General features: G+C 57.4%; 1 protein-coding gene across 3 annotated transcripts; it reads left to right on the top strand.

Annotated features, from left to right (window-relative positions):
- The first annotated feature begins 1,283 nt into the window (after positions 1 to 1,283).
- On the top strand, positions 1,284 to 12,684 carry IRF5 (interferon regulatory factor 5). 3 transcript variants are annotated; one of them, XM_079785706.1, is made up of 9 exons: positions 1,284 to 1,415; positions 6,794 to 6,999; positions 9,141 to 9,330; positions 9,735 to 9,799; positions 10,256 to 10,289; positions 10,484 to 10,753; positions 10,969 to 11,361; positions 11,452 to 11,570; positions 11,845 to 12,684. In XM_079785706.1, exons 1-9 carry the CDS (start codon positions 1,397 to 1,399, stop codon positions 12,073 to 12,075), a joined length of 1,527 nt encoding a protein of 508 aa, XP_079641832.1. In that variant the 5' UTR covers positions 1,284 to 1,396; the 3' UTR covers positions 12,076 to 12,684. The 3 variants fall into 3 exon arrangements, with proteins under 3 accessions (XP_079641832.1, XP_079641833.1, XP_079641834.1); XM_079785707.1 differs by lacking the exon at positions 1,284 to 1,415 and adding an exon at positions 1,995 to 2,097; XM_079785708.1 differs by lacking the exon at positions 1,284 to 1,415 and adding an exon at positions 2,250 to 2,501.
- The last annotated feature ends 476 nt before the right edge of the window (positions 12,685 to 13,160 follow it).

The raw sequence follows: 13,160 nt of genomic DNA, 5'->3' as shown, positions 1-13,160 counted from the left end.
CTTCCTCTGCAGTAGCCCCTTCATGGTTTTTTCTTTGTTTATTTTTTTTTTAAAATGTTTCTACTGATTTCAGAGAGAGGAAGGGAGAGGGAGAGAGAGATAGAAACATCAACGATGAGAGAGAATCGTCATTCAGCTGCCTCCTGCATGCCCCCTGCTGGGAATTGAGCCTGCAACACAGGTATGTGCCCTGACCAGGAATGGAACCGTGACCTCCTGGTTCATGGGTCAGTGCTCAACTACTGAGCCACACCAGCCCGGCCCCTTCACGGTTCTTGATGAAGTTCAGAGTTTCTAAGGGTGGGGACCTCACCTGTGTGGGGGGCATTTGACAATAAAAGAAGGTTCTTTTTGACTGTTGCCCCAGCTATTTTTTCTAGTCCAACAAATAACATTTCCTATGAAGCATTACTGGCCTCCAGTGGAAAAGGTTCCCATTTGGTGAGGGACCACTTTCAATTAAATACCAGTTTCATTTTTAAAATACAAAAAAAATCTACGGATCCACTTTTCTCCCCTCCACACTTTAAATTTTAAAAATATGAAGTAGTGAAATACTCAGCAGATACAAATAGTAAAATACTTATGTATAATTATATTTCCATTTTATATCAGGGCTACAAGGAGTGGGGGAGAAAGAAGAAGAGACAGAAGAGAAGAAAAGGACAACACATAATAAGTGATGACACAGATCTCGTGTGAAGACCAGCAACAAAGGTTTTCCTAGAGGGAAGGAGAGGGGAGGGGAAGGCCAAAGTTCTAATTCATCAACTGATACCCTATTTCTTAAAAACACAAGCACCAAACTTTAAAGGGCAAATAGTACTTTCTGGAACTTATATGTTTTATTTGCTGTCTAAAATTTAGTCGGTTAACTTGAAAATGTTCTTTTTGCCCCACGGCGTGGCTCAGTGGTTGGGCGTTGACCTGTGAACCAGGAGGTCTCGGTTCCATTCCCACTGGGCACATGCCCAGGTTGCGAGCTCCGTCCCTGGTGGGGGGCATGCAGGAGGCAGCCAATCAATGTTATCTCTCATCATTGATGTTTCTCTCTCCCCCTCTCCCTTCCTCTCTGAAATCAATAAAAGGGGGGGGGGGATGATAAAATGGTCTTCTTTTAAAAAATATTTTTATTGAAAATTACTGTAGAAAACAATGAAAAGGTGGTTCCTAAGCTGATCTCAGTGGGAGTCACACTTTAAAACCATGAAATGAAACCAGCCAGGACGAGCTTTAGAGCTCGGAAGCCGACCCAGGGGGGACAGCTCTTCAGAGGAGGTGATGTCGAAACAACATTTGAAGCGAAGAATGTTCCATGAGAAGGAACCGGACATGTGAAGGTTGAGGTCGGCGAGCGAGGCCCATTTGTGGAACCGAAAAACGTTCAGCAGGGCGGATGGACGGCCACGGCCGCGGTGAGTGGGGAGAGGAGGCAGACGGAGGCGCTGACCCTGAGCGGCCCAAGGGGACCAGGGAGGGAAGCGGGGCCGGCAGGTGTGGGGTTTGGGAGTTGGAAAGGGCAGAGGAGCCTGAGGGAGGCACGTCCAGGGGGAAGTGTCGGGGTCCCCGCGCCAGCGGCGGGGGCTGAGGCGACCCTTGCAAGGGGTGCGGGCGGTGGGCGAGGGCCCGGACTGCGCACCCGCCGCTCCGCAGCTGCCCGGTCCGGGGCGCGGTCGGTGCGCGGACCCTGAGCTCCCGAGGGCGCCGGCTGGGCAGCTCCCAGGCCCCACCGAGCGCTGCGGCGGGTGGGGTGGGGCTGGGGTGGTCGGATGCTGCGGTTCCGGACTGACTGCCGAGGAGCCCTGGGGTCTCTCGGGAGGCTCTGGGCTGGAGGGGAGCCCGCCGGGCCCGGTGCTCAGGCCTGGCCCGCGGTCGCCGGGTCAGTGCGCGGCTCGAGGGTGGCTCCATGGGGCAGGGCGGGGCGCTGCCCGCGCACGGAGCTCGGCGGCCGCGGCCCAAGGGCGGGGGCGGGCGATGCGGAAGTGCCGGCCGGGCGGGCGGGCGGGCGGGCGGGAGGCAGGCGCGCTCCGGAGGGCGCAGTCGGCCCCGCCGCCGGCCGGTGCTCCGGGCGCAGCCACGCGGGCGCACCGCTGACAGGTAGGTCCCGGCCGCGCGCTCCCCTCCGCGCCCGCGGGACACCTGCCTGGCGGGCGGGGCCTGGAGCGGGGCGGGCGCGGGAGGGGTCCGCGTCCGGCTCGCTGGGCGCTCGAGCTCGGTGGGCGCCTAGTGCAGGGCGCGCCCCGCGAGTCCGGCGGCCTCCCAGGTGCCTCCCCGGTCCCGATCAGCACAGGGTGCCCCGCGCCGGCAGCCTTCGTCCCGCAGGGGCCCGGGGAGCCCGGCGGCCGGGAGGCGGGGTCGGCACCGCTGCCAGAGGCGCCAGCTCTGCTGGTCTCCCCCTCCGTTCGCTTCGCCAAGGACGGATGGGGAGCCCCGGGCGCCCGGCAGGCGTCTGGCCTTGACGCCTTTCTGTGCTCTCTCCCGGGCGCCCCTCACCCCGTCGGGTAAGCGGATGGGCACAAAGGGTTTAGCCGCCCAGGATCTTGAGGGCCGTGGCAGGCGTTCGGGCCCGGAGTGTGGGAAGACGGTGTCAGGTAGAGGCTCCGAAAAGGAGGCGCTGACCCGCCCCCTGAGAACCTCGGGCTCAACACTTCCAGGGCTCGTTTCTTTACGTCCTTCCCTCGAACTTCAAACCGAGCAATGAGGAGTCTCCAAGTGGGCAAAGGGACCAGTGTGGCGGCGGTGCCGGCGCCCGCCCTCCCTCCGCGCGGGGGTTCCCGGGACCCCGGAGCCGGGCGGGGAGGGGGGACTTGCCTCGCCTCGTGGGCACCCGCGGGAGCAGCGGCCTGAGACCGGCCGTGAGCCAGCACCCCCCCCCCCCGCAGGCAGCCCGCGGGCACCCCGCCTGGGGCCGAACCCGCGGCGCAGCCCCACCCGCAGGGTCCGGGGAATGACCAGGAGCCGCCCGGGCGCTGCGGGCCGGTGGAGGGAGCCACGGGTCCTGTGGAAGGGCAGTCGGGCCAGAGGCAGAGCCCCCAGCCTCCCCAGAACTATTGGCCCGGGGCGCCGGGCTCCCAACAAGTCCGGGGAGGCCTGGGAAAACACCCTTTCTTATCTCCCGGCCCAGCCCAGGGGTTTCCCCTGCGCCTCGGCCTTCCCCCGCCGTGCAGTGCAGTCGGGAGCAGCAGGCCGAGAGAGGCGTCCTCCCGCCGCACCTGCTGCCCCAGCCCCTCCCTCCCCCCTCCCCCCTCCCCCCTCCCACTGGTCCCATGGTGTGGCCAGCTCACCTGGAGCGGGCAGGCTTTAGGGTCCCGCTGGTGCAGGGACCACCCCACTCCCCCTTCTTCCTGAGCTTGAGGTGGGGTTGCAGAGACAAATGTGAATCGAACTCGGGAGGTGGCAAGGGGCTTGCTGCTCGGCCCTCTGTCTGGGGCTGAGGTGCTTTCTCCCCTAGGGGTCTCTGGTGCCCAGTGTTCCAGGCGCCTCATGGGGTGGCTCCTGGGACTTCAGGGCCCTGGTGTGAGTTGTGGGGCCTCCCCCACCGCAGAGGGGCTCCTGGCTGTCCGGCTAGATGCTTCACTTATGGGGGCTCCCTTGGGTCCTGAGCAGCCCACACCTCTGTGGGCGTTTCCATGGAAGCTGATGCAGGCACTGCCATCTTTTCCCACTTTGCAGGCAGACCCCTGGCCAGCGCTGCCTTCTGAGGGCAAGTCAAATCCTCCCACCAGCATTGGCATGGACTTTCTGAGGGCTGCCCTGTAGCTTCTGGGGTTCCCTGGGAAATCTGGGCAACTGTGTCTGTCTGGGGGGATGAGGCACAAAGATTAAAATTCCCAACTCCTGGCATTAGGATGGTCCGAATGAGACCTAAGCATGCCTCCAGCAGCAGGAGCGTCCTTGGGAGGCTGACACGGAGCTGGGTCCTGGTGCACCGGGCTGACCCTCCGGTGGTGGCCGCACAGACCCTTCCTTGGTGCTGCCGGCTTCTTGTGGGAGCCCCTTCCCACAGCCCCCGCCTGGGCTTCCTGAAGAGGCTGTGCCTCTCTGACATGGGGCCAGAGATCATTCCCAAACCTTTGCATTGAACAGCAGTGCTGGGCAGGGCCAGGCGTGAGACTCACCCCGACTTCCTCCTAGCCCTTTCTGCTCTCCCAGCTGCACCACCCCTGGCACAGCTGTGGGCCGACCATATGTGGGGTCTTCAGGGAAGACTGCCTTCCCTCGGTGGCAACAGAGCTTTCCTCTGTCCACCGTCACTTAACCAGAATTGCCTGCCACCATTGACAGTCGCTCCTATTCTAGGACCAAGACCTTGGGGGGTGGCGACCCAATGCTGTGAACCACACTAAATGTATAATGACCACCAGCAGACCTGGGGGGTGGGGGGCGGGGGCTGGGGTTGGCTATGGGGTAAGACAGTGGTCGGCAAACTCATTAGTCAACAGAGCCAAATATCAACAGTACAACGATTGAAATTTCTCTTGAGAGCCAAATTTTTTAAACTTAAACTTCTTCTAACGCCACTTCTTCAAAATAGACTCGCCCAGGCCGTGGTATTTTGTGGAAGAGCCACACTCAAGGGGCCAAAGAGCCACATGTAGCTCGCGAGCCACAGTTTGCCGACCACTGGGGTAAGAGACTGAGAATTTGGTCTCAGGGACCCACTGAGAATTTCTCTCCACATCCTTTCCTCCCCCAGCTCCCAGTGAGTCAGGTTTCCGAGTTGTCCGGTCTGGCCACTTTCATTTCCCCTGGTGCTGGGTGGAGGCTGGTACAGAAAGGGGAACTGAGCCACCGTCTCCTGAGGCCTGGGGGCAGGGCTGGAAGCTCTCCCACCCTCCCCTGCCCAGCCTGGAGCTGGGACCTGCTCTGAGGAGAGGCCTGCAGATGGAGACCTCTTAGCAAGAGGTGGCACTTAACAGCTACAACCCCAAAAGGTACTGGTCAGGGAATTTCAGGGGAAACTGAGGCTCAGTGCTCCAAGGCCAGAGCGGATGTGGAACAACAGAGAGGAGTCAGTCTCCCACCCAAGCAGGCCAGGAAGCCTACTGGGCTTGAGTACCCCCAGGCAGCAGCCCAGCCTCGGTTGGATGGTTTTAGCTGTTGGAAAATTCTTCAACCTGAGGCTGTCCTGGTGTTGACTCAAACCCTAGTCCCTTTGTGCATGGCGCTACCGCAGATATTAAGGATAACTCTCATCCCCACCCACAGTGTTCACAGCACCAGCCCTGATATCCCATTTCCTTCAGCAATTCCTCCCCTGATTGGCCGCCTGCCTTGGACCCTTGCCTCCGTCACAGCTCCCCCCGCCCCTCCACCGCCCTGCAGCCTTCCTCTGGGGTCTTGGGGTCTGGTCTCCCTCTCTTAGATCAGAGGGGATGGGAGGCAGAGACTGGCCTGGGGAGGTGGCACTGGCTCCCAGTGGGCAGCCGTTAGACCTCACCTCTGTAGTCCCCATGGCTCTGGGCTGCACAGGTCTGGCAAGCGTTTGGTGCTTACCAATTGCTGGAAGAACGCATGGCTCAGCGGGGAGGCCTCAGTCTAGGAAGTTGATGGCTTTATAAGGATAGGACCTAAGTCTGGTGATGCAGGAGGTAGACCGAGTGTGCTGATGGGACTTCGCTCAAGAAGTCCAGGTGGGGGAAGCTTGATCCCGGAGGGAAACAGAGGGAGAAAGGAAGCTCTGAGGACTGGGTGTGGAAACCATCCCTCCATTCTCAGGTCTACCTTGTTCATAGGCCAGTTTTCCTAGAAGGCAGTTTGCTGGAAGCTAATTCCAGCATGTCATAATAAATGCAAGAAGTCCTCAAAAGGTTGATGGGCTTCTATATTCAGCAGGGCTGAAGATACATATTATTGCCTGTTGGAATAGCTGAAAGCATTTTCCCAAACCTGAAAATCTGCATATATTATTGCCGCCTACTGGGACAGCCAGGGCAGTTCCTCCAACCTGACAGTGCCTACTGTATACCAAACCTTGCCTTTGATATGTATATCTGCTTTGCTTTAGGGCAATTTGTGTTAATAAAAAGCTAGGGGTCCAGAGATTCAGGGAACTTGGTTGCTATAGCTAAGTCTCCTCTGGCTCCCAAAAATGCCTTCCAAATTTATATTTCTAGTCTCTTTACTAATTTACATGCAGCCCCTTCTCCAGATTCCTGAACCCTTTTAGATGCTGAGAAACACCCCGGCAGCAGTTTAGTGAGGGAGGAGGGAAGGGAGGGGGCAGGGTGGAGCTGGGAGAATGCTAAGCAGGGATGTGGAATCAGCTGGAGGCTGGCTGCAGCCTGCCCCTGGGCCCTGGGGTGCACACCGGAGCACCAGCTTGCTCCACCTGAAGCCTTTTGTCCCTGTGTGTCCATCACTCACTGCCCACGGCTGTCTCCCGAGGGGAGGAGTGGGCCTAGCCTGGAGTGAGCCAAAGCGGGCAGGTTTCGAGATGGGCAGCTCTGAGCCTCTTGCTGTGCCAGCCTCCTCACTGCTGGGGAAGCGATGCCCTATCTGGTAGAGGGATCTGGGTGGGACATCCACTACAGTGTAACCCCCTCCTTCCCTTCCCCCCAAACACAGCGCAGGTGCAGGGACCCTGTGACGAGAAAGCTGATGGTTGGGAAGGGAACTGGCTTTGAGCACCTGGATGGACTGGAGAGACTCCAGCCCCCAGTGCTGGGAGGAAGAGAAAGTCCTAACGCCATGGCTGGGCCCCTGGAGCAGCCCCCCCCGCCCCACCATCCCTCTGCCAAAGGAGTGGTTAGCAGCAAATCTGCTGACGCACCCCTCTGTCTTTCTCCTGCAGACCCCTTTGCCATGAACCAGCCTGCCCTCGGGGTCCCCCCTCCACCCCGCCGTGTGCGGCTGAAGCCCTGGCTGGTGGCCCAGGTGAACAGTTGCCAGTACCCAGGGCTCCGATGGGTCAATGGCGAAAGGAAATTCTTCTACATCCCCTGGCGCCATGCCACAAGGCACGGCCCCAGCCAGGACGGAGATAACACCATCTTCAAGGTAAGCCCTGGACAGACCCCACCCCCCAGAAGAGGACCCCCATTCCCACTCACACTGGCCACTCATCCCGTTGTCTTGCTGCAGGTGACCCGGGGCCTGGACTAAGGGGACACAGGCATAACCACAGGGTATAGCTTTTCTAACTTGATCCCCAGTGCAAGGTGGGGACTGACACGCCCCCAGAAGACCTTCCTCCTTCTCCTCCCCTTTGTCCTTGTCTCATTCTCATTACACACGCGTACACATGCAGGGTGCTTGTCTGGTGTACACACACCCGAAGACAGCAGGCAGCAGTGTAATTTTAACACCTTGAGGTGACTACTGTGACTATTTTTTGCTTGCATTTTGTTTTCTGCACAAATGCATCTATGAAATGCAAATGTAGAATCAAACTATATATTGTTTTGTAACCTGCATTCTTTCACTCAACATCAGTGACTGCTGCAGGTTCCATTGGAGGGGTCCAGCACAGGTTAGCCACCCAGTCCCAGTGTTTGGACACTTCAGGTTGCTTTTAGTGCTTCAGCGCTGAAGACCACTTTGCCAGGTACATTCTCTAAACTCTTACCCGTTGCACATCTTCAATGATTGTCTTTGGGGTTAGTTCCTAGAGTTAAAAATTGCTGGGTCAAAGAGAATGTTTATTTTTAAAGCTGGATATATATTCTTTAGTCCTTGCACTTGATATTTACCTTTTCAAGGTTATTTTTTGAATCTCAGGCCAAGTGTATCAGCAACTCTGGGTGGAAGGCCTGGGGACATTTTTATTTTTATTGATTTTTTACAGAGAGGAAGGGAGAGGGATAGAGAGCTAGAAACATCGATGAGAGAGGAACATTGACCAGCTGCCTCCTGCACACCCGCTACTGGGGATGTGCCCGCAACCAATGTACATGCCCTTGACTGGAATCAAACCTGGGACCTTTCAGTCCGCAGATCAATGCTCTATCCACTGAGCCAAACCGGTTTCGGCCATTTTTATTTTTTAAGATTTTTTAAAATTGATTTTTAGACAGAGAGAGAGAGAGAGAGAGAGAGAGAGAGAGAGAGAGAGAGAGAGAAAGGGAGAGGGAGAGAGAGAGAAACATCAATGTGAGATGAAAACATCAGGATTGGCTGCCTCCTACATGCTCCCTACCAAGGATTGAGCCCTCAACCCGGGCCTGTGCCCTGAAGGGGAATGAGACCTTTTGATGCAACAGGTAACATCCAACCAACGAAGCCACACCGGCCAGACCTTTTCAAGGTTCTTTTCAAATCCATTTCCTATTTTTGAATAGTGTAAAATGGTTTACAGTGAAAAGTCTCCCTTCCACCCGTCCCAGCCTCCCACCCCCTTCCTAGAGGCAGTTAGTATCAGTTTCTTGTTTATCCTTCCTGAGATATTTTTGTGCATATACAAAAAAATATGTCCTTATCCTTTCCCCAACTTTTGCAAAATGATAGAGGTACATGCATACTCTCCTGCACCTCATGTTTCTTGGAGATCACAACATGTCAGTACATCAAAAGCTTCCTCCTTTTCCCCCTTGCTTCCCAGTCTTCCATAGTTAATTTAACCAGTCCCCATTGATGGACATTTAGGTTATTTCGGGTCTTTCGCTTTTACAAAGTGTTGCAATGAATAACCTTGAATGTGCAGAATTTTGTGTGGACGCTTCTGGAATGGTTGGATTAAAGGGTAGAAACATTTGTAATCCTGGTATCAACCAAATTGCTCTCCAGAATAATGATACCCACAATTCAAGTGTACAGAGCCTATCCAAGCACAGACACAGTCAGTTCGGAGAGCTTTATGGGCCCTCGAGTCTTCACGGCCACCCTGTGAAGTAGGTACTACAATGGGGAGACCAAAGCAAAGAAAGACAAAATGGCATGCCCCTGGCATACAGCTGGTGGTGGCAGTTTCTGGATCCCAACCCACACCCACACCCAGACCCCATGCTCTCATCCACCACGTCACACCATCCTCCTTGGAGACTGTGCCTGTCACCCTCCAGGAGCAGTGAATGTAACACTTTTCAAAGCACCTGGCGTCCTAGCTCCCACCTTGCAGACCACAACTCCCATCAGCCAGGAGAGTCAGGCTTTGGTGAGAGGTGAGACTCTCTGTCATTGCCTGTCTTCTCTTCCTGCCGCAGGCCTGGGCCAAGGAGACGGGGAAGTACACGGAGGGGGTGGACGAGGCTGACCCGGCCAAGTGGAAGGCCAACCTGCGCTGTGCCCTTAACAAGAGCCGCGACTTCCGCCTCATCTATGATGGGCCCCGGGACATGCCACCTCAGCCCTACAAGATCTACGAGGTCTGCTCCAGCGGCCCCGCTGCTGCAGGTATGGTGCCAGCCCCGTGCGGGCCACCTCGGAGGCCGTGCCTGAAAGCCCAGGCCTTCCATGCTGCAGTGGGCAGGCACATGCTGCTAGGTCATCACACCCAGGCCTTCCGGGAGTCACCTGGATGGGCCTTTTGTGGGGCCAGGAATGGCGTGGCATGGATCAGGCCGCAGTCTGCCTTCCTCAGCCAGCCCTTGTTCTTGGCTCTCGGTGGCCCAGGAGCTGAGTGCCATGGGGTCAGGGAGGTCCCTACTGATTCCTGAAGGCTTTGCGGCCCTTCACCTCACTGGGCAGCTCTGGGCAGGGGAGAAGCCACAGCAGGAGCTGCCACATGAGGCCCCGTGGCCTTCCTTCTCCTCCCCCACTGACTCCCTTCCTGTCTTGCTTTTCTCTCCCGTCTGCAGAGTCACAGCCCAGTGAGGATTACATTTGTGGTGCAGGAGAGGAGGAGGAGGAGGAAGAGGAAGAGGTGAGCAGCAGGTCATGCTCCCAGGGTCTGCCTGCCCTGCTGGGAAGAGCCTGGTGGGGGCGCTCTCGGTTTTCCTCTGCTCCTGGAGCCGGCAGCCCCATTCCTCTGGGAGCCTGCTCTTCCTGCAGCTCTACTCTGAGTTCCTCCCTGGGATCTGAGCATAGAAACAAAGTCACCACCTTAACTCCCTGACTGGCCCTCACAGCAGGTCGGGTGTGGTAGCTACTATGCCTGTTCAGAAGGCAGGTGCGGAAACTGAGGCGCTGAGGACTCACTGCCTGCCTGGGGCAGCAGGACTGGGACTGGAGGCGGGGCCTGGCCTCCGCTAAGCTGAAGCCTGGGGACAGGCCTGTGGTTCTCATGCGTTAGTTCTTCAGCATCAGATCAATGTAATAACGTGTTCTCCCTCGTCTCTCTGGCCTCTTCCCTCCTCCTTTGCCCGTGTCCTCACTTCAGCTCCAGAGGATGTTACCAAGCCTGAGCCTCACAGGTGTGCCCGGGAGGTGGTGTGGTTGGGGGCCTAGAATAAGGAGAAGCTGCAGGTACCCTCGGTACCTGGGAGGGGCTGAAGGTGGGGGTGGGTGTGTGTGTGTGTGGGAGGCCCAGGCTGGGAACAGTGGGCCTGGGAGGCAGTTCCTAGAATTGGCATTAGAGCTCTCTCCCCCTCCGCCCCCCCCTCTGTAGAAGCAGTGCAGCCTGGCCCCCCCATGGCACCCTATTCTTTACCCAAAGAAGAAGCCAAGTGGCCACCCACTCTCCAGCCACCTGTGGTGCTGGGCCCCCCTGCTCCAGACCCCAGCCTCCTGGGCCCTGCCCCTGCTGACTCTACTGCCTTTGGAGAGCTTCTCCCAGAGGCCCTGCCCAGCCTGCCGCCTGGGCCCCTGGCTGCCGGCCTGCCGCCCGCAGGCGAACAACTCCTGCCCGACCTGCTGATCAGTCCCCACATGCTGCCTCGTAAGAACCCACGGACGGGTGGGCCGGGCCGGGCCGGGTGCAGCGGTGCTGGGGGTTGGTTTGCCAAGAGGTTGGAGGGTGGTGAAAAAAGAAATAAAGATGCCCATGCCAGTCCCTCCTTGGGTGGGGGGAATAAGTGGGAGAGCAGAGAAAGTCAGTGAGCAGCTGCAGAATGGGGAGGGCGGGGCTCACAGGTCCTGCCCCTCTGCCCGCAGTTACGGACCTGGAGATCAAGTTCCAGTACCGGGGGCGGCCGCCCCGTGCCCTCACCATCAGCAACCCGCACGGCTGCCGGCTCTTCTACAGCCAGCTGCAGGCCACCCAGGACCAGGTGGAGCTCTTTGGCCCCGTGAGCCTGGAGCAAGTGCGCTTCCCCAGCCCCGAGGACATCCCCAGCGACAAGCAGCGCTTCTACACCAACCAGCTGCTGGACTTCCTGGACCGCGGGCTCATCCTCCAGCTCCAAGGCCAGGACCTGTATGCCATCCGCCTATGCCAGTGCAAGGTGTTCTGGAGTGGGCCCTGCGCCTCCGCCCACGGCTCGCACCCCAACCCCATCCAGCGGGAGGTCAGGACCAAACTTTTCAGCCTGGAGCATTTTCTCAACGGTGAGGGCCCCCCCATCGTGCTCCTCCCGGCCTCCTCTCACCCAGGGGCAGGGTTCTCGCCTCTGACTCAGGGTCTGGTTCTTACTGCAGAGCTCATCATGTTCCAGAAGGGTCAGACCAACACCCCACCTCCATTCGAAATCTTCTTCTGCTTTGGGGAGGAGTGGCCTGACCGCAAACCCCGAGAGAAGAAGCTCATCACTGTACAGGTATACCATCCTCTCCCAACCCCCAGCTCTGCTCTGGCTGGAATACTGGGGGAATCCTGAGACAAGCCCTTGCCCCACCGTGGGGGCTCAGGGCTCTCTGGGCCGTGTGAACGTGGCAACCAGAGGCAATCAAGGCCCAGGGCTGCTCGAAGTAAAATTTGGTGCCCCTCCTTCCTGGTGGCTGCCGTCCACCACCCACCCCCTGGTGGTTGCGCTCATGCACAGCTACGTTTGACAGCCCTATTGCGTTCTCCCTGTTCTCTTTGCTGCCCAGGTGGTGCCCGTAGCGGCTAGATTGTTGCTGGAGATGTTCTCAGGGGAGCTTTCCTGGTCAGCCGATAGTATCCGGCTACAGATCTCAAACCCAGACCTCAAAGACCGCATGGTGGAACAGTTCAAGGAGCTCCATCACATCTGGCAGTCCCAGCAGCAGCTGCAGCCTGTGGCCCAGGCCCCTCCTGTAGGCCCCGAGCCCTGGCCAATGCACCCGGTTGGCATGCAATGAGGCTGCAGAGAGTGACTGAAACAGGCTTCCTGGGAGGCTATGTGGACGGACATGGAGGTGTGACAGCCCCGGGGGCACCTGCCTGGCTGCAGGGTCCTATCTCTGGCTCTCCTGGGAGTGGATTTGGGCCAAGAGGAGAGGGAAGAGAGGCCCGAGTCCAGGTTCTCCCTGTAGAAGCTGAGGGAAGCCAGAAGCCAGTTTTGCTTCGGGGCTCTGCTTCTGGACACGCCTCTCTGCTAGCTCTGGTTGCTGGCTCTGGAGGAATTCAGCCATCAACACCAGTGCGCAGCGAAGGACCTCCCCGACGCGGGGAGCCCAATTGTAAGAGGAAATTGCCCCAGAGTGCCCCCCTTTCCTCTGACAGAAAGCCTCACGCTCGCTCGGTGCCAAGTCCCCCTGGCAGGGCCTCAGCAGGGCATGGGCCTGATTTGGGGGTTCCCTAGTTTGAGCCATGCTTCCTGATCTTTCTCCTTCCTGAGACAGATAATGAGCACTTAGGTATTATACCAGATACTTAAGGCTGGCAGCTACCTCCTTTCCTGAGAGTCCAAGAACCTGGGGTAGAAAGTAGAATTTTATGTATTTTTGGATTAATAAATGTTAAAAACAGACTCGGCTATCCTTTGCTTTTTCCAGTTCCACCTGCTTCCACGCTGTTCTAACAGACCCTCTTTCTGACGCCAGCTGGCCCTCTTTCCCAGCACCTGCCCTCTGCCTCTGGGGCTGCGGACACTGGGAGGGCCTGCCTTCCAGGTGGATGAGTCAGTGGGGCCTCCATAAACACTCACTGGCTGGCCGCTTTCCAGGAGGAAGCTGGCTAGGCCAGGGGTGTGGATTTTTAAATGTGTGCAGAATTTAAAATCCTGTCCAAATCATTTTTCCCATAAGAAATGGTGAAAAAAGGCTGGTATTTCAACCACACATAGGACCATTACATCATCCTCATGTATATTCATACACAATTAAATATATTAGGACAATGCATGCCAATTGGTAGCTCAGGGTTTGAGTCTGGCTCGTAGATGTAATTTTCTGGCCTGAACAATTTTGTTGTTGTTTATCTTTTTGTTATGGAAGATTTTAAA

Source organism: Cnephaeus nilssonii (genome assembly GCF_951640355.1).
Source record: "Cnephaeus nilssonii genome assembly, chromosome: 12".
Taxonomy (NCBI): Eukaryota; Metazoa; Chordata; class Mammalia; order Chiroptera; family Vespertilionidae; genus Cnephaeus; species Cnephaeus nilssonii.
This window is presented reverse-complemented; position numbering and strand designations above follow the sequence as displayed.

What these genes read in the sequence shown, in the direction of transcription:
- IRF5 (XM_079785706.1), top strand. An exon ending in CAGCGGCCCCGCTGCTGCAG is followed by an intron (nt 9,331 to 9,734) that starts GTATGGTGCCAG and finishes TCCCGTCTGCAG; the next exon opens with AGTCACAGCCCAGTGAGGAT. An exon ending in CAGTCCCCACATGCTGCCTC is followed by an intron (nt 10,754 to 10,968) that starts GTAAGAACCCAC and finishes CTCTGCCCGCAG; the next exon opens with TTACGGACCTGGAGATCAAG.